At 42.5% G+C, this 19,400-nt stretch overlaps 2 protein-coding genes across 2 annotated transcripts in view; one reads left to right on the top strand and one right to left on the bottom strand.

Moving 5' to 3' along the window:
• The first annotated feature begins 3,394 nt into the window (after positions 1-3,394).
• On the top strand, positions 3,395-12,614 carry ssr2 (signal sequence receptor, beta). Its single transcript, XM_083770459.1, has 6 exons — positions 3,395-3,423; positions 5,353-5,510; positions 7,831-7,929; positions 9,371-9,479; positions 11,079-11,156; positions 11,430-12,614. Exons 2-6 carry the CDS (start codon positions 5,353-5,355, stop codon positions 11,538-11,540), a joined length of 555 nt encoding a protein of 184 aa, XP_083626585.1. The 5' UTR covers positions 3,395-3,423; the 3' UTR covers positions 11,541-12,614.
• A 233-nt stretch (positions 12,615-12,847) lies between these two features.
• The window catches only part of LOC310874484 (uncharacterized protein), a 38,000-nt gene continuing 31,447 nt past the window's right edge, over positions 12,848-19,400 (bottom strand). The window contains exons 10-11 of the mRNA XM_083787300.1: positions 16,333-16,586; positions 12,848-14,527 (exon numbers count right to left, since the gene is read on the bottom strand). Of these exons, the coding sequence (XP_083643426.1) occupies positions 14,354-14,527; positions 16,333-16,586 (428 nt within the window). The 3' untranslated portion in view covers positions 12,848-14,353. The remainder of the gene's footprint in view (positions 14,528-16,332; positions 16,587-19,400) is intronic.

Raw genomic sequence — 19,400 nt, 5'->3', positions numbered from 1 at the left:
TAGAGCCGAATAAAAGTCCGTCGGCTCTGTAGTGCCTACAATGTGACATCATTTGAGGTTCGGGGGGGGGGGGGGGGGTACCATCCTAAAGTCAGCTCTTCGGTGCTACTGAAATTTTCTGACGAGCCGAAAACATTTTGGCACTACAGCGCCGAAACAGCGGTAAAATAGGAGTATGAATCGGCCCTTAGCAGGATGACGAGAGCTTCTCCTAGGGTTCAGTTGGTAGCCCTTATCATTGATAGTATCAACTGAACATAATCAGAACATCCTACTCCACTGACACATGCCTCCTCTATCTGAGTGACCACATCAAACACAAGGTGGATGCTGGCAAATATACTGCAGCATGGTCATGGTCATGCTGCACCTTCCAAAGGATTTCAGGCTGGAATGGCTTAGGGTTGACAACAGAGAACAGCATCTTGCAATGAGTCTGGTCCACAAGATTCGCTACACCACCAAGATACCCATGTACCTAAATACTTCTTTAATGTCATTGAAGTCCACACCCACAACACCAGAGGGAGTTCAAGAAAGCATGTGCAACCCAGAAAAACAAGGAACTAAATTAATTTCGCTCCTATGCCACCAAAATGTGGAACGCCCTACCAACAGCCTTTAAGACATGTGAATCCCTTGACTCGTTCCAAACCGCTTTCAAAGGACACCTACGGATGGCTGCAATTCAAAACTGGCCCCAGTAAAGTCTGAGTCCCCCCACCGCCTTCTCCCCTTACCTTACTGTACTTATTTTCCCTTTTTACCTCCTTACATGATTTCCTGTTTTTTATATAAGTCTATATTTATACATCTCTAAATGTTATGATGAATTGAAAATGGTGGACCCTTTATCTTGGTGTCGTCCACAGTAACAGTTTGTGTATTGAGTTGTGCTTTTGTTTGAAATGTACCCATGGTCTTGGTGGCACTGGTTTCTGGTTATACAGAACATCCAAAGCACTTTCATAGGCAAAATACATTTCTAAACATTACAGAAACATCCATAACAATTGTCTGTCTAAACATCCATATAGTGTCACAAAGTTATCAAACAAACAATAGTAACAGCAAACTTAGGTTGACCATCAAACTGTTACATGTAAGCCTATATGTACTGTGATAACATGGACAAAATACACTTACATATCGTCATTGACGCACAGTCAAAAGGAGGTGTTGCTCTGTCAAACACAAACTGAAACTGAACTCTCTCTGCAGAGCAAGGTGAACCTACTAAATTATAAATTAACAGCACAGGTGCCTGTAATGCAGTCTCAATCAGTCCAATCAAAGGCCCTCTGCACATGCCTGCATGTTGGCAAGGCAGCCTAATAATATATGGTTTGGCCTTTCCAACACACAGTATCTTACAGCTTCTAGCTTGCCTCAGGATGGTTTACATTGTCTGTCCTTGCTTGAGTAAAAGCAAAGCACTGAAAGCAGTAGCCTACTTTATTGTTGCAGCTCGTAAATGTGAGGCAGATTTTAATGACTGTATGTGCTGTCGGGTAGATTAGCCTATAATACATCATTAATTTATTTATCACTTAATGTTATGAATAATCTGCTATTTCACAATTTAAAAAAGAGTGTTTGATTGATTCATTCATAATGCATTTTTCTCGTGGGGAGACACTACATTCCTGTTTTGGGTGTGGAGCTGAAGAGATTAATTAATAAAGTAAATAAACCCTGATGCAGTGTTATGACAACTTCACGAATGAACTATGAAAACTAAATATAGCATTCAATACGGAGACAACACCTCCCTCTGCTGGTGATGGTGATAATGAATAATAAAGCTGTGGTACCATGTCCATGAGGTGCATGAATCGAAGAAACCTTGTATGAGGGGCGGCCGGGCGGGCTCCTGTTATGGTCTTGAGTCTTCAAGGTGTTTTTCTTGACCAGTGAGGAAATCCTGTATACACAGGAATCTTGTTCTTTGGTTGACTTTTTTGATTACATTGGTGGCCATTTTATCACAGGAAATATTTGCCTCCAGGATGGAACCTAGGTAATCTCATTTTTCCAAGTGATAGCCTAATATTGTCACCCACTTTAACTGAGAAACCGTCATGCAGCCTTGCTGAGATTACTATTTAATCCTTGGTGTAAACAAGTTTTATAGTGCCTTTTCTGGTTTTATCAATCAGCAAGGCAGATGGCTTCTTGGTTAGTGGGTGACAATATTATCACACGAAAAGATGAAATTACCTACCTAGGTTCCATCCTGGAGGCCAATCTTTCCAGTGATAAAATGGCCACCAACGTAATCAAAAAAGTCAATCAAAGAACAAGGTTCCTTTACAGGATCTCCTCACTGGTCAACAAAAACACCTTGAAGACCTTAACAGGAGCCCTCGTACAAGGTTTCTTTGACTAGTATGCATGCACCTCTTGGTACCACAGCACCTCAAAGGCCCTTAAAAAAGGCTCCAGACCTCCCAAAACAAACTGGTCAGGCTCCTACTTGGCCTCACCCCCCGAACCCACCTCATCCCTGCCCACTTTGACAGGCTGGGATGGCTAGGGTCGACGACAGAGTACAGCATCTTGCAATGGGTCTGGTCCACAAGATTCGATACACCACCAAGATACCCATGTACCTGTCTAAATACTTCCTTAATGTAAACGAAGTCCACACCCACAACACCAGAGGGAGTACAACAAACCATGTACAACCCAGATTCGGCACAAACAAGGGACTAAATTATTTTCGCTCCTATGCCACCAAAATGTGGAACGCCCTACCAACAGTCATTAAGACATGTGAATCCCTTGACTCCTTCAAAACCGCTCTCAAAGGGCATCTACGGATGGCTGCAATTCGAAACTGGCCCCCGTAAAATCTGAACCCCCGCCCCCCCCCCCCCCCCCCCCCCCCATAAGTCTCTAAATGTTTTGATGAATTGAACTCAGGTGGACCCTGTTGTAAACAAGTGTAATGCTTAATCGTCCACTCAGAGTTAACAGTCTTTGTATTGAGTTTGTGCTTGAAATGTACTGTAATTCTGCAAACTGTTAATAAATATTTCAATCAATCAATCAACCAACCAACCAACCAACCAACCAACCAACCAACCAACCAACCAATCAATCAACCAACCAACCAACCAACCAACCAACCAACCAACCAACCAACCAATCAATCAATCAATCAGTCAATCAAATAGCTTGTAGATCAGCTCTTTTCAAATACCCTACATTAAAACGCTTGTCCGGTTTTAGAGCCCGCCCACTGTATCCGGTCCTTTAAATAGCCGGTTCCGTATCCGCTCTAGACCGGTTGTGAAACCCCGGGTGAAGCGGAAGCGATCCCAGTCTACTCGTCATCAAAGCACGAACTCACGCCTTGTGCGCTTGCGCAGCCTCGCTTCAGTCCTTCTACATTTGGAGTAAGAGAGCAGCAGAGCAGCGGTGAGAACCTTCTCCTCCCTTTTCCCTTTATTTCACCTCAAATAGACATTAAATACACACGTTTCAACGCTCTGCCTACATTCCTAAACACGTTTAATAGATTTATGGATAGGCGGCGGATAATGTTTGAATGTAGAAAAACTATGGACGATTTTATAGCGTAGTAGTAGTAGCCCTACCGTTAGTTTGAATGGTCGAGTCAAGTACACGTAAGCGTCCGAGTCTTTGTTTACGCTTTATTTACCATAAGATAAACATTACGTGTCCACGTTTTAACGCTCTGCCTGGATCCATACACGTTTAATGACATATTTATCGGTGTGGATGTTGTTGTAATGTATAAAATGTTACAATTTGTAGCACTGTAGCAGTTTGAATGGTCGAGTCAAGTACACGTAAGCGTAAAGGGCAAGGCGTATCATGATTATCCGCCCATTCACTGTAGCGCGTTCAAATTTAACTCATGACATTGTTTACTAATGTGGATTTATTTAGTACGTTTCACGCTTTATTTGATTTTTTCTTAGTTTTTTTCCCTAGCCGATGTACACATTTCAGTGTACTAGTACAAGTCCAGTGATTTATAAGCGCAGTGAGCTTGCAGATCAGCGTCCCGAAATGTTATTTCTTTTTTTATGTCTTTAATATTTTTTTCTACTCTAATTAATATGTGAGTGCATTGAGATAAGGCTTATTATCAATGTATGCGATGTAGACATGCTCGTGTTAGCTAGGCTGCTTAATTGTAGACGTAGGCTAGGTAGATTAGCTACCTCTACTACTGTAACGTAAAAAAAGCACTTTATTTTGGCCAAACCCTTTAAACTGGAGCATTCTTTTTTGCAACCACTGCAAATGTGATCTATACTGTAGAATCCTCAGTCTTAACCCATTCTGACCTGAGATCAGATTCATACGAGGTTTCCACTGGACAACACACTGGTCTGATTAACCCATTCTGACCTGAGATCAGATTCTAAAAATGTCAGTCGTTCTTTGATTTTTCAAAAAATAGCAGACCTACAAGCTCGTAGCGCGCCACTCGGTGGCGCGCTATGAGCTTGTAGATCTGCTATTTTTCAATAGCTAAAGCATAACATGATAACTACAGAGTTACAGACCTGTAAGGGTCCATTTGGTTCCATTTTTGTATTTTGTACAGAGTTACAGACCTGTAAGGGTCCATTTGGTTCCATTTGTTACAGAGGAACCATAAAGGTACATCTAAGTTAACTAATCAATAATGTAGCTGAAACCCAGACCCCACATGAGACCCACTTTGTCTTAGATAAACCTAATCTATGCATGTCTCGTCTCTTAGGCCTGTCTCAATTATTACATCATCTCCATTATTTGAGATAATCACAATTATCTTTGCTCAATCATTTCCATGTTGGAAAAACGTCCATACATTTTCAAACATTTGTCAAAAATAGCATTTACATATAGCTTACATTTAACAACTTAAGCGTTATATTTCGCTGCACAGCGGTGAAATAGGAGTACAAACTCACAGCACGATGCATAGCGACACGGTGTGAGCTTGTAGATTTTCATCATTGTCGCCTATAATGATATGCCCTAAAATAGGGTTTTCTACTCTATAATTAACCCATTCTGAACGGGCACCCATTTTGGTGTCAGCATCATGTTATGCTTTAGCTATTGAAAAATAGCAGATCTACAAGCTCATATCGCGCCACCGAGTGGCGCGATACGAGCTTGTAGGTCTATTTTTGAAAAATCGAAGAGCGACTGACATTTTTTAAATCTGATCTCAGGTCAGAATGGGTTCATCAGGACCAGTGTGTGTCCGGCGGAAACCTCGTATGAATCTGATCTCAGGTCAGAATGGGTTAAATGATTGATTATGGATATTTCTTCAGCCCTAACTCAACTGTGTGCGGTTGTGTGTGTGTGTGTTTTCAGATGAGGACTGTGCTTGTGATCGTGCTGTTGGCGGTGCTGGGAGTGGGAACGGGAGAGGAGGGGGCTCGCCTGCTGGCTTCTAAGGCCTTGTTGAACCGCTACGCTGTGGAGGGCAGAGACCTCACCCTGCAGTACAACATCTACAACGTTGGCACCAGGTACAGAGTGTGTCCATTTACTATGATGTGCCCAAAGCATTGTGGCTCAGGGGAGGGGTAGAGCAGCCGGATGGGTTCCCAGTTCGATCCCTGGCTCCCCCACAGTTGGACCCCTTTTCCACCGGTTGGTTCCCAATGGGAACCGGTTCAGTTCTTTTTGGTTTTTAGTCCATGAGCCAGAGCTCCATAATTGGTGGGCAAACTATACCCTATATTAAATTGTTTATAGGATCAATACAAGTAAATTAATACATGATAACCCTTCCACAGTAGTAGCTTTTTCATATTTTTGAGTATTGCATATTTTTCCTACATAATGCCTCATTTGCCTATTTAAAAATGTAAAATCTGTAATACAATAAATCATTGTCTTCGTGTAAGTACTCAATTGGTGAAGTTTAATGGTGATAACAATCTAATATAGGTATGGTTTTGCCCACTCAATTCATAATTAATGTTTCAATTTTGGAGCTCTGGCTCATGGACTAAGAACCAAAAAGAACTGAACCGGTTCACATTGGGAACCAACCGGTGGAAAAGGGGCCTTGGTGTCGAAGTGTCCTTGAGCAAGACGCTGAACACCTTTTTGCTCCCGATGAGCAGGTTGGTGCCTTTGCGCTATATACATTTACCATAAAGCAGGGGTCCTGATTCCAACATTTTTCAGCCCAAGTACCCCTTATCTGAGAGATAAGCCGAGACCCCCTACTGTATATTGTATAATACAATATTAAACTGTTTTCATAGATGGTTTAATAGACTTGTTTGACAGCGCTATTTCATCTAGTGCTTTAATCGAAAAAAGATCGAGATTCAGATCTATGCAATCTAATTTTGTGAAGAATTGTGCAGCAAAAAGTGAGAACCGTGATCTAAATTCTTGTGGAGGAAAATCGAGCAGGATTGAGTAAGAATCGTGCAGTGTATGTTGGCTTGATGTTAATGTGTATATTCCTGATGAAGGTCTGATGTTAATGTGTATATTCCTGATGAAGGTCTGAACGACCGAAACATTGCTCAATAAATCTAACTCAAGTGAAGTGCGGGATCCTTTTTTCTCTACTTCTCAGTTCCAGTTATCCGACGCACCTGTCCACCGTAGGTGTGCAGACGGACTTCTTTCTTATAATGTGTATCTTCAGACATTTAACCACTTGTCTTAACCCATTCTGACCTGAGATCAGATTCATATGAGGTGTCCGCTGGACACACACTGGTCTGATCAACCCATTCTGACCTGAGATCAGATTCTAGAAATGTCAGTCGCTCTTCGATTTTTCAAAAATAGCAGACCTACAAGCTCGTATCGCGCCACTCGGTGGCGCGATATGAGCTTGTAGATCTGCTATTTTTAAATAGCTAAAGCATAACATGATGCTGACACCAAAATGGGTGCCCGGTCAGAATGGGTTAAACCGTCAATACTTGGTAAACCCCAGATCGATCTGGGAACTTTGCCTTTCCCATCCAGCTGCTCTACTGGCTACTCTACCCCTGAGACACTAGTGACTAGTGTGTAGCCTACTTGGTTGACATGGATAAAATGGAATTTTATGTTAAAATGGGTTTGCCTAGGAAGAGGGGTCGTGTGATGACCGTAGACATAGAAAGGTAGACTCCTCCTTCAGCTCTGGGGCATCTGTACTCAAGTGAGGGCAAGCATCCGCGTTGGTGCCTCACCAGTCTCGTAGCCAGACAACTAACAGTCTGGCAACGCAAGACTAGTGAGACACTAGTGAGACTAGAGCAGATAGTCGGGTCTGACAATTCCTGGAAAAGACTCTCTATGATTGTGATTGGCCAGTAGTCACTTGAGTGGCAGCGTGGCGCAGTGTGCCTTCCGCACGCCCGGCGCACTTCTGCCCTCGTGTCAATAGAGGTCGCTCCAATGAACGGAAATTATTTTACATTTTTACATACATCTATGACTATACTCAGTGGCATACTCACTGCTCCTGGTAGTTGGGTGGGTAGGATGCGTTAACCCATTCTGACCTGAGATCAGATTCATACGAGGTTTCCGCCGGACACACACTGGTCTGATGAACCCATTCTGACCTGAGATCAGATTCTAAAAATGTCAGTCGTTCTTCGTTTTTTTCAAAAATAGCAGACCTACAAGCTCGTATCGCGCCACTCGGTGGCGCGATATGAGCTTGTAGATCTGCTATTTTTCAATAGCTAAAGCATAACATGATGCCGACACCAAAATGGGTGCCCGTTCAGAATGGGTTAAAAAATATATGTACAGTAGGCCTATATATACACAGTACACACGCACACAAATCAATCTTATTGTTATTATTATTTTCCTCCACAGCGCTGCCCTGGAGGTGGAGCTGTCCGATGACTCTTTCCCCCCGGAGGACTTTGGGATCGTCTCAGGAATGCTGAACGTCAAATGGGACAGAATCGCACCGTATCCTTTTAATGACCAACAGACTCTTAACACAACTCAGTATGTCTCCCTCTTGTGGGTGTCATTACGTAGTAGATCTGCAAGCTCACAATGTGCCACGATGGTGAGTTTGCAGATCGTCTTTTAAGTAGTATACAACTATACATTATTAAATACGTGGCCTGGCCTTGTGCATTTAGTTTAGAAAAGGCTAAAAACTCAAACATCAATATATATATGAGACAAAAAAGGGACTCCTGACATCCAAAAAGACCCGTAGGAGGTGCAAGTTTAGTTAGCAGGCATAGACATCAAAAAAGAGAAAAACCTTCCAAGGAAGGGACTGCACATTTATTAGCACGGCGCGTTTCGCCGTGAGCTTCGTCAGGTGCACCTGACGAAGCTCATGTGTTTCGCCGTGAGCTTCGTCAGGTGCACCTGACGAAGCTCATGTGTTTCGCCGTGAGCTTCGTCAGGTGCACCTGACGAAGCTCATGTGTTTCGCCGTGAGCTTCGTCAGGTGCACCTGACGAAGCTCATGTGTTTCGCCGTGAGCTTCGTCAGGTGCACCTGACGAAGCTCATGTGTTTCGCCGTGAGCTTCGTCAGGTGCACCTGACGAAGCTCATGGGCGAAACGCGTCGTGCTAATAAATAAGTTTGATGCAGTAAGTTGTCCGTCTCTGTTCCCTGGAGTGTGCAGTCCCTTCCTTGGAAGGTTTTCTCTTTTTTGATATCAATATATCTATCTTTGTATTGCTCTATTACCGTGTTCACTGCCAAAAACACTGAATTAATTAATTTGTATGACAATCGTCATAAACTAAAATGTATTGACATATCGTGTGTGTGTGTATTGTGCTCCAGGGGGGCAGTCAGCCAGATATTTCGTGAAGCCTCATTTGAAATCGGTAGTTCATATAATGGCCTGTTGTGGCGCTGGACTGGACCCAAAAAGCCCCATAGCTCCATAGAGGCCCATGTATTTTGGCCCAACTTCACCTAGACTGTATTACCTTAATAAACATGGTCATGAATACTTTCTTCTTCCAGTCACTAGTTTAAAGTCTCATTTCTAATGTCATAATATTCTTTTTGGAAAATTATGGTCCCATTAATTAAAAAAATGACCATAAAGAAAAAAAAACATTGCGTATGTTCTGAGGGGCCTGGCTACCGTTACAGTCTATGATCGGGATTCCCCTCCCACTCGAGTCAAAATAAAAACCAACGGAGAAGAAGGGGGGAAGTCCCGCCTCGTTGTCTGGGCAGCCAATGGCCAGCTGGTCCAAAACGGAGCCAGCCAATGGCCAGCTGGTACCATAGGATCTAGAAAGATGGCGACTTACATCAGGAATTACCATATTATTACAGGCTTCATTTTACGTTCATGTTAGACCCGGCGAACGCTTTGTCCATATTTTTTACAGTCTATGATGTGAACCTTAACCCTCACCCTCCCAGTGCCAGCAATGTGTCTCACACTGTGGTGTTGCGCCCCCTCAAGGCCGGATACTTCAACTTCACCTCAGCCTCTGTCAGTTACCTGGCCCAGGAGGGAGGTAAAGTGGTGGTGAGTATTCTAACCCATTCTGACCTGAGATCAGATTCATACGAGGTTTCCGCCGGACACACACTGGTCTGATGAACCCATTCTGACCTGAGATCAGATTCTAAAAATGTCAGTCGCTCTTCGATTTTTCAAAAATAGCAGACCTACAAGCTCGTATCGCGCCACTCGGTGGCGCGATATGAGCTTGTAGATCTGCTATTTTTCAATAGCTAAAGCATAACACCAAAATGGGTGCCCAGTCAGAATGGGCTAATGCAGTGGTTTTCAACTTTTCTCATATTAAGATCCATTATTTATTTGGACCACCATTTGATGAGATTTAGCCCCGCAGACCCAAATTATATAATACTATTTTGTTGTTGTTGGATAAGATTTTGTCCGCAATTCCATGCTGTGTTGATGTGGTACCATAGGAGAGACAACAGGCAAATGTTGATCAAAATAACAATTATTTTACATTCTCTAATATTGTGTAGACTTAATGCTGATATTAACAATAATTTAACTCTTGAGAGCAGCACGAAGTGCTATGAGCTTGCATATCTGCTATCTTTTGAATAGCAGATAGTATAAAAAAATGACAGAGGTCAGTTTTAATGGTTTAATAAAAACACATGTAAAGCGCAAACTACACCGGTAGGGACCCCTTGGGACAAACCGTTATAACCCATTCCGACCTGAGATCAGATTCATGCGAGGTTTCCACTGGACACACACTGGTCTGTTGAACCCATTCTGACCTGAGATCAGATTCTAAAAATGTCAGTCGTTCATTATTTTCAAAAAATAGCAGACCTACAAGCTCGTATCGCGCCACTCGGTGGCGCGATATGAGCTTGTAGGTCTGCTATTTTTCAATAGCTAAAGCACGACATGATGCCGACACCAAAATGGGTGCCCGGTCAGACTGGGTTAAGGTCAACCACACCAATGCATTAAAAACCGTCTCGTCCTGACCCGACCATTTTGGTGTCGTTTGGGCTTTAGGGCTGCATCTATTGATTATTTTATTACGTATATGATTAATCGAATAACCAAGAACACAAGTTTGTTTTATATATCGGCTAATCAATGTGAGAAATGTCAAATACATTTCTTAAAATCGATTCAAATCAATTTTCCTGATCAAATGAAAGGCCTAGTTTATACTTTGCCGTACAATTGATGGATTGAATACTTTATTAGGCAGAAATGTCAACAGTACAGAGTACAGTCAAACACTAAGTCCAAAAGGATATCACCGAAACAAAGTCTTTGACGTCTCGTTTCAATTCAGTTCCTGGGTATTCATGGAACATGAAAAATTGTGTCACAACTCACAGTGTGAAAATAGATCGCCTCGCATCCCGAGCTTGCAAGTCGGCTATTTTCACTACTTTAACCCATTAAGACCTGAGATCAGATTGTACAAATGTCTTCTAAATGGTGGTGCTCAAACCTTTTCATGTCAAGGACATCATCTGTAAAAGCAAAGATTTGAGTTAAATTTAAAAAGGTTTCGGGCCACATTTTCACAATGTTTCTAAATGAGATCTACAAGGTCATAGCGCGTTGCTATTTTTCAACAGCTAATGTGATGGGTATGTTGTTGTCATACAGGTTGGCTACACCAGCGCTCCAGGACAGGGTGGGATCTTGGCTCAGAGAGAGTTTGACAGACGCTTCTCTCCTCACTATGTAAGTCTTCTGCAAACTGTGCCTCTCACACTTTCAGGGAGACAAACGTCAGTTTTACATTTTTACTCGGGTCGTGACCTACAAAGATTGTTCCGTGACCCACGAATGGGTCCCGAGTCTCGCGACCCACTGTTTGGGACCAGTGCTTTAGGAGAACTGCTGACTACATTCCCTGTCACAAATAGTCCATGGTTTGACTTCAAATGTGTGTTCATTTGACTAATCTAACTTCTCCTGTGTGTGTGTTTGTGTGTGCGTGCTCGTGTTCTACAGCTGGACTGGGCAGCGTTCGGCGTGATGACCCTTCCGTCCATCGGGATCCCCCTGCTCCTGTGGTACTCCAGCAAGAGAAAGTACGACTCGCCCAAGGCCAAGAAGAACTAGAAAACAAAAACGTTGTTGTAATTGAAAATTATCAGCCGAAATAGCCGACCTACAGTATATGCTCACAACGTGCTGTGAAACTTGTAGATCGGCTATTTCGGCCATTCAATACCGTCGTAGGACAGGAGTATAAAATAGGGCGTATGTGGATAACAGTTGGGGTGTGTTTGGGTCTTGGGGAGGGGAGGGGAGGAGGGCTCGGGGATATTTGAGTATCTTATTTACCCATATTGGGGGTAAAAGACTCGACGAACACGGCAGCGATCAAGGGCCTTCCTTGACAGTGATTTTCGTTCTTTGTTTTTGTTTTGTTGTGTTTTTTGGATGCGGATGGTAGCCCTACAATGCCGGGCACATTTATTTAGTGGGTATTTCACCCCAAAAAAAGGCTTCATTTCTATCCTCCTATCACCCCGTGATCATGGCTTGAATACAAATTGAATTTTAATTTGTGTTAACGATCCTTTGCGGCAACCGAAGAATCCAACAAAATAAGAAAACCACGTCATGAATTGAAGTAAAACAGAGGCAGAGATTTAACAGCAAAACTATCAACAGTATATTTTTAATAAGCTTTGTATGAACTCCAGAACAACGCTCCCAGTGAATGGTTTTGAGGAATTGATGCATTTTTGGAGAGTGAACTACTTACACACCAGGAGCACAATGAATAAACCATTTGAAAACATTTCACATCAAACTATCCATGCAGTTCATGTCTTTCATACAGGTTGATGCTTTGATTTGAAACATTAACCTCAATTTGCAAAAAAGAGCATTGCTTTATCGCCACATGATATTTGTGTTCCGTGTGGATGAATTCATGACAGTTTAAATTGATGGGAACACCAAAATAAACTTCCAGTGTGTAAGGACCAGTCTAGAATGAACAGGTGTTTATTTTTTTTCATTTATTTTATACAAACTGCGGCCTGGACGCACCAGCTATGCTGTTTGGATAGTTTCTTATGTTGTAATTAATTTGTTATTTCTTAATGAAATTGTGGAATTTGAAGTCTTGTCTGGAATGGAAATGTCTGTCTTTTGTTAGACAATAAAACAAGACAAACTTTACGTAGCTGTTATTCTTTATTTTGTGGAACAATGTGAGGCAGTTTGTTTCAGCATCAAGTGCGATTTTAGTAAAGTTTTAGTTAAAGACAATTTCTATTGTTCTCTCACCCCATGATGGCTTGAATACAGAATTCTTATACTACAAATTATATAATAGCTTATGTAATAATACGAGAAATACATATCCAGTCTTTCTATAATCTAGACCTAAGTAATAGGCAATAATATACCAGTGGTTATCAAACTTGTTTTTAATTCAACTGTCCCCATGAGTTAGTATATAGGGTTAAAGTGGTTATTGAATTCTTATGCTATACATCAGTGGTTCCCAAACTTTTTAGTTTGGGACCCAAAAGAGAGATTAAGGGCTACTAAATTTAAGATGGCTCAGGGGCCACTGGCTCCACGGGCTGCAAGCTAAAAATGTCAGTATTATTTTGAAATGTAATACAAATGTACTTTGTAACCGACTACACGACTAGTCTAAAAACACTAAAAAGCCACATTTCCATCTACCAGTAAGTCTTACTAGTTAAAATCAAGTCCAAGCTGACTTGATTTTAACTTGTTACATGTACTGTTTTATTGGTTTGAATAATAATATCTTTTACTTGTTTTTTTTAATGTAAAGCATGTCAAGCTTATTTGAGTACCTATGAAAAGCGCTATAAGTCCCAGATATTATTATTATCATCATTATTACCAGTAAGACGCCTGAGGGCGAGAAGCGAGGTCGCATGCACGCATCCACCTGGGTGACAGCAGACTGCTGGGCGAGCGCTGGCGCTTTGGAATGGGGCGTCAGTTCAATATATCCGCCTGGATGACAGCAGACTGCTGGGCGAGTGCTGGCGCTTTGGAATGGGGCGTCAGTTCAATATATCCGCCTGGATGACAGCAGACTGCTGGGCGAGTGCTGGTGCTTTGGCATGGGGGGTAAGATATACATTTTCGGGCCTGTTGAGAACTAGTTTTTGCCAGCTGCCGGGCACTAATAACTTTGGGGCGGGCCCGTCTAGAGTTTCAAAAGGGAGACATCGAAAACGATGGATGGGGAAGGATCAACATATGGAATGTCAGAACAGGTCAGCTCCATATAGGGTTTGAGGTCAGATGTAGAGTTGTTGGCCAATATTGATGGCACAAAGTCGTCCTTTAAAGATGGAGTGCCACAATTTTTGTATTTTTCCAGTTTTCCCTCGTTTTTCATGTGTCTATGAGGTGACAGTACTTCATTAGACACTGGAGTCGTTTTTATGTGAAATGGTGTATTAACTTTGTATTTAGGGTTTCTTCCTGGAGGCTGAACCCTTGACAGTCAAACGGGCCAATGAAATAAACAGTAAGAGAGATTAGACGTTTGCCCAGGAGCCAGGACCCAAACTAGAGAAAATAGCAGATGTGCACAATGCGTCACCTATATCCAGCTTTTGGTGGGTGCACAAACTTTGTCCTACACAAACATTAAATTCCCATTGACAATGAATGGACAGTTTTACATTATAGTGTCTGAGCAAATAGATATACAGCAATAGTGTCTATTTCACGTCATGATGCTGTACGATAATAAGAGCGCCCCTCACTTCACACAGGTTGTGATTTCTTTCTAAGTTATGGAATTTTGTTTTTCTTTCATTTCTTCATGAAATTACTGAAAAAGAAATCATCATGAAAAGGTTTTGAAATTAAAAACAAAATAATAAAAAAATTCGCAACCCACTGTTTAGGAACCACTGCTTCTAGACGATGCGTCTGGGGTTGGGGGGGGGCAGGGGGGGTCCAGACAGCCTCCGTGGAATGCTTTCGTAGATGCTGCTTCCTGGGTCCGAGGTCAAAGGTCGATGTGGCAGCACAGGATGCAGACCTTGGTGCTGCTGCTGCTGGGATGGTGATGAAGATATATCATCTGATGCCTAAAAAAAATAAAACATATAGTTAGGGGATATTAACACCCATGTGTTTGTAAAGGTGCCAATAACACATCTCAGTTTCATTAGGTCTATAGGTCGGAGAATATGTGACAGCTGCTGAAAGTTGGGGTACCATTAACAACCTGTATAAAGGCAAACATTTCAAATTGTCATTTAGCTTTAAGTAGCATGTGACGGGTCAAACTAGGGGTTTCTAGATGTGCGTGTCCTTTTTGACTGTTTGTTCAGCCTCATCTCTAGGGGTTTCTCTTGATTCTGAATCCATTCCAAGCATTTGTTTTCCACGTAGAAAACACTCCATGGGCTAAAAACAGCCATAGCCACTTGCCCTCATCACATTTGTGATGACCTAATCACATTTGTGAACACAAACATTGAAGAGAAAAGCATGTATTGAAGACAAATGTGAGGACACAAATTGTGATTGGCTGGAATGAGAAGATGTGACGTATGATGATAAGATTGAGCACTTTACACGGGTGTGATTTTTAGTTGATAGTTATTACTCATCAGATATGCCCCCCTTCCTTTATAAGTCTGTTATAAACTCCATTTTAGCCACTAAAATCAATTAAAAACACACATTCCTGCTTCTGGTGACTGACTTAGAGGACAATGTCTCAAGTGAAAACTTGGCAACAAAAGTCATCAGAAAAGTCAACCAAAGAACAGGTTTTCTATTCAGGATCTCATCAGTGGTCAGTATGAACACACTGAGGACACTAGCAGAAGCCCTTATTATCCAATGTCATTTAGACCAGGGCCACTAAGGGGGCAGGTGCCCAAACCCCAGAAAAGGGCACATGTGCACAGCGCGTTTTTGTGGGGGTCCCTCGTGCGGTCGTGCCATTTCACACCAAAATTGTCTTCTGCTAATGGAGCAAGATGTTCCACAATAACTTGGCCAATGTCATCGGACAGAACAATAAGCAATACATTTCATTAGCATACACGTAAACATTCAAATATATATTATTGATAAGGGCCAAAGATGTTGGGCAGGCCATCATTTTTCTTTTTGGGGGCCAAAGCGCCAAAAGCCCAAATTCGTTCTACTGCTATGCCACCAGAATGTGCATAATGGGCGAGCTGTTTATAAAGTTGTATAAACCACTTTTTCTAAAGAGTGGTATAGCTAATACCACATAACACTTTTGGAGCTCGCCCTCCCTCAGAATGCGGAATGCCCTACCAACAGTAATGAAAGTATGACTTGAGTCCTTGCCCTCCTTCAAACCCGCTCTAAGAGAGACTATTGCAATTTGTAACTGGCTCAATACCCAGTGGAAAAGTGACGTGTGATGCTGATGCATATACTCTATAGTCGCCTTTATTGTTTTCATTAGCCTGAAAGTACCCAAGCTTGTCTTGGCATTGGCGGATCAAACTAGCACTGGAAACGGACGCAGGCTCACTTAGGGCCGATTCATACTCCTATTTTACCGCTGTTTCAGCGCTGTAGTGCCGAAATGATTTTGGTTCGTCAGAAATTTGCAGTAGCACTGAAGAGCTGACTTTATGGCGGTACCCGCCCCCCCCCGAACCTCAAATGATGTCACATTGTAGGCTCTACAGAGCCGAACCGACTTTTATTCGGTGAATCGGCCCTAACACTGACGTCACAAAATTTGGAGCGACGCCCCCCTCTGCACTTATTGGTTTAGTGCTCCTATTCCACATTTCCTGGTGCGTTCACCCAGGCTATTTGTTTTTACAAAACGCCTGCGGTCTCCGAGGCTAGTTTTCATAGACCTGGTTGCTTATTTGTTTCTCTTGCAACAGTGTACCTCAGCAGCGCTTGCATGCGGTGCAGGAGGACAGTTGCTGCCTCTGGCAGATGGAGGTCTGGAGGGCAGAGTGGCTGGAGGTCTGGAGGGCAGACTGGGCCGAGGAGCCACTCTGCCTGGTGAGGGCAGAATGGAAGGAGCCACTCTGCCTGGTGAGGGCATAATGGAAGGAGCCACTCGGCCTGGTGATGATGTAAGCACTGGAAGGCCTCTGATGTTCACCTCTGAGTACACGTGATGCTGGAGGGAGGCTGCTGGAGGAGAGAGAAACAGAGATATATTGGTCAGGTGAGGGAACTCTCTGGATTGCAGCATGGCAGGGGGTCGTCAATGTTTTTTGTCCTTAGATGAGAGAGAGAGAGAGAGAGAGAGAGAGATGGAGCAGGGATCCCCATATTCATTGTATGCAATTGTGTTGCAGATTAAACCCGTTCATAGATTTCATAGATAGTTTATAATGCTGCGTTCACACTGGCAGATGCAAAAGATTCAAAGATGCATTCTCCAGATGACAGTAAAGTAACAATGTAAGGACTTTAACCCATTCTGACCTGAGATCAGATTCATACGAGGTTTCCACTAGACACACACTGGTCTGATGAACCCATTCTGACCTGAGATCAGATTCTAAAAAAATGTCAGTCGTTCTTCGATTTTTCAAAAATAGCAGACCTACAAGCTCGTATCGCGCCACTCGGTGGCGCGATATGAGCTTGTAGATCTGCTATTTTTCAATAGCTAAAGCATAACATGATGCCAACACCAAAATGGGTGCCCGGTCAGAATGGGTTTTTAATACCTAATCCTAATACCTAACAAAAATACGAAAATAAATGAAGGGTATTACTGCATCAAAAGTAATCAACACACAAAATAAATAAATAAAACGGGTCAAAATTGCCAAATTGTCAACACCTTGCGTTGCTTGTAGATCGTAGCCCGTAGCACTTGCCCTAGCCTAATTGACGACCTTACAGGCGTACGCAAATGCTCAATTTATGTAACCTAGATAGCATTTTGTGTGGCCATATACTGTAGCACTCTAGTGTACATGCATTGTTTCATTATATATAGATATTCCACTTAGTCTTGATGACTATTGTTATGTATTTGATGTATTAAAATATCATTCTGGGGGGTTGCGCCCTGAAAAGGTTGAGAACCACTGCTCTACATCAAAACACTTTTATCAAATCTGTCTTTGTTTTTGTTTTATTGTTATGTTTGTTTGTTTTCTTGTTTTTTTCTCCTTTCCGTTTGCTTTGTTGTATTATCTTACCTATGCAAGCCATTTATTTTTTAGAAGGGGTAGATTGATTGATTGATTTGTTATAATGACCAAAATAAATAAACTCTACTAACTCTACTAAATATAGCCCATACAAGCTCACAATGGCTCAGAGTGAGCTTGTAGATCTGCTATTTTTGGCTAAAGTATTCCTCAGAATAGTTATTACACACACACGCACGCACACGCACGCACGCATATTGATGTGCAGGAATATTTTGTTACAATATATATCCCTATCAATGTTTTCTTTAGTTTTTAAATGTATTTCTATTTAAAATTGCATGACATGACATCCTGTTATGAAAAGGATTTAGAACGACGTGTTATTAATATTATGGCATATCATTTCTGAACTAAGTTTGTCAACATCTGGTTCAGAGCCAAAAGGGGGCAAATGGACCCTTACAGGTCTGTAGTACATTTGGACCCATAAGGTTCCATTTGGTTCCATCTGTAGGCCTATATACACTATATCACGAGTTATGGTCATGCTGGACCTCCAAAAGGCTTTTGACACCGTGAACCACTCCATACTGGTTAACAAGCTTAAAGCTATTGGTTTTGATAGCACATCAGTGAGCTGGATGCAATCCTACCTGGAGGGGAGAGAACAGATGGTGGAGGTGAACGGAACACTGTCCCCTCCCCTCCCAGTGAGCTGTGGCGTCCCACAAGGAAGCATACTAGGGCCTTTACTGTTCCTAATATATGTTAACGACATGACTTCAGCTTGTGACTGCAACTTGTTCCTGTTCGCAGATGACTCAGCACTGCTGGTCTCGGACAGGAACAAACTGCAGGTTGAAAAGACCCTCAGCTCTGAACTCGGTAGAATCTGCACCTGGCTCGCTGATAACAAACTATCCTTACACCTGGGAAAAACTGAATCCATCCTCTTCGGATCAAATAGTAATCTCAGCAAGGCAGATGGCTTCTTGGTTAGAGTGGGTGACAATATTATCACACGTAAAGATCAAATTACCTACCTAGGTTCCATCCTGGAGGCCAATCTTTCCGGTGATAAGATGGCCACCAACGTAATCAAAAAAGTCAATCAAAGAACAAGATTCCTTTACAGGATCTCCTCACTGGTCAGCAAAAACACCTTGAAGACCTTAACAGGAGCCCTCGTACAAGGTTTCTTTGACTATGCATCCACCTCTTGGTACCACAGCACCTCAAAGGCCCTTAAAACAAGGCTCCAGACCTCCCAAAACAAACTGGTCAGGCTCCTACTTGGCCTCACCCCCCGAACCCACCTCACCCCTGCCCACTTTGACAGGCTGGGATGGCTTAGGGTCGACGACAGAGTACAGCATCTTGCAATGGGTCTGGTCCACAAGATTCGATACACCACCAAGATACCCATGTACCTGTCTAAATACTTCCTTAGTGTAAACGAAGTCCACACCCACAACACCAGAGGGAGTACAACAAACCATGTACAACCCAGATTCGGCACAAACAAGGGACTAAATTCTTTTCGCTCCTATGCCACCAAAATGTGGAACGCCCTACCAACAGTCATTAAGACATGTGAATCCCTTGACTCCTTCAAAACCGCTCTCAAAGGGCACCTACGGATGGCTGCAATTCGAAACTGGCCTCTGTAAAATCTGAATCCCCCCCCACCCCCCCCACCCCATTTTCCCTCACTGTATATTGTATCTTTTCCCTTTTTTGCTTCCCATATGATGAATTTAGCTACATAGAAATGTCTATTTGTATGTCTCTAAATGTTTGTATGTCTTTAAATGTTTTGATGAATTGAACAATG

This window comes from Protomyctophum parallelum, assembly GCF_964188405.1.
Source record: "Protomyctophum parallelum genome assembly, chromosome: 1".
Classification (NCBI taxonomy): domain Eukaryota; kingdom Metazoa; phylum Chordata; class Actinopteri; order Myctophiformes; family Myctophidae; genus Protomyctophum; species Protomyctophum parallelum.
The sequence above is the reverse complement of the archived record's forward strand: the minus strand, read 5'-3'. Positions and strand labels throughout refer to the sequence as shown.

Coding starts and splice junctions, on each gene's coding strand:
- ssr2 (XM_083770459.1), top strand. CDS start 5,353: ATGAGGACTGTGCTTGTGATCGTGCTGTTGGCGGTGCTGGGAGTGGGA. Junction 7,930..9,370: donor AAATGGGACAGAATCGCACC/GTATCCTTTTAA, acceptor TCACCCTCCCAG/TGCCAGCAATGTGTCTCACA. Junction 11,157..11,429: donor GACGCTTCTCTCCTCACTAT/GTAAGTCTTCTG, acceptor CGTGTTCTACAG/CTGGACTGGGCAGCGTTCGG.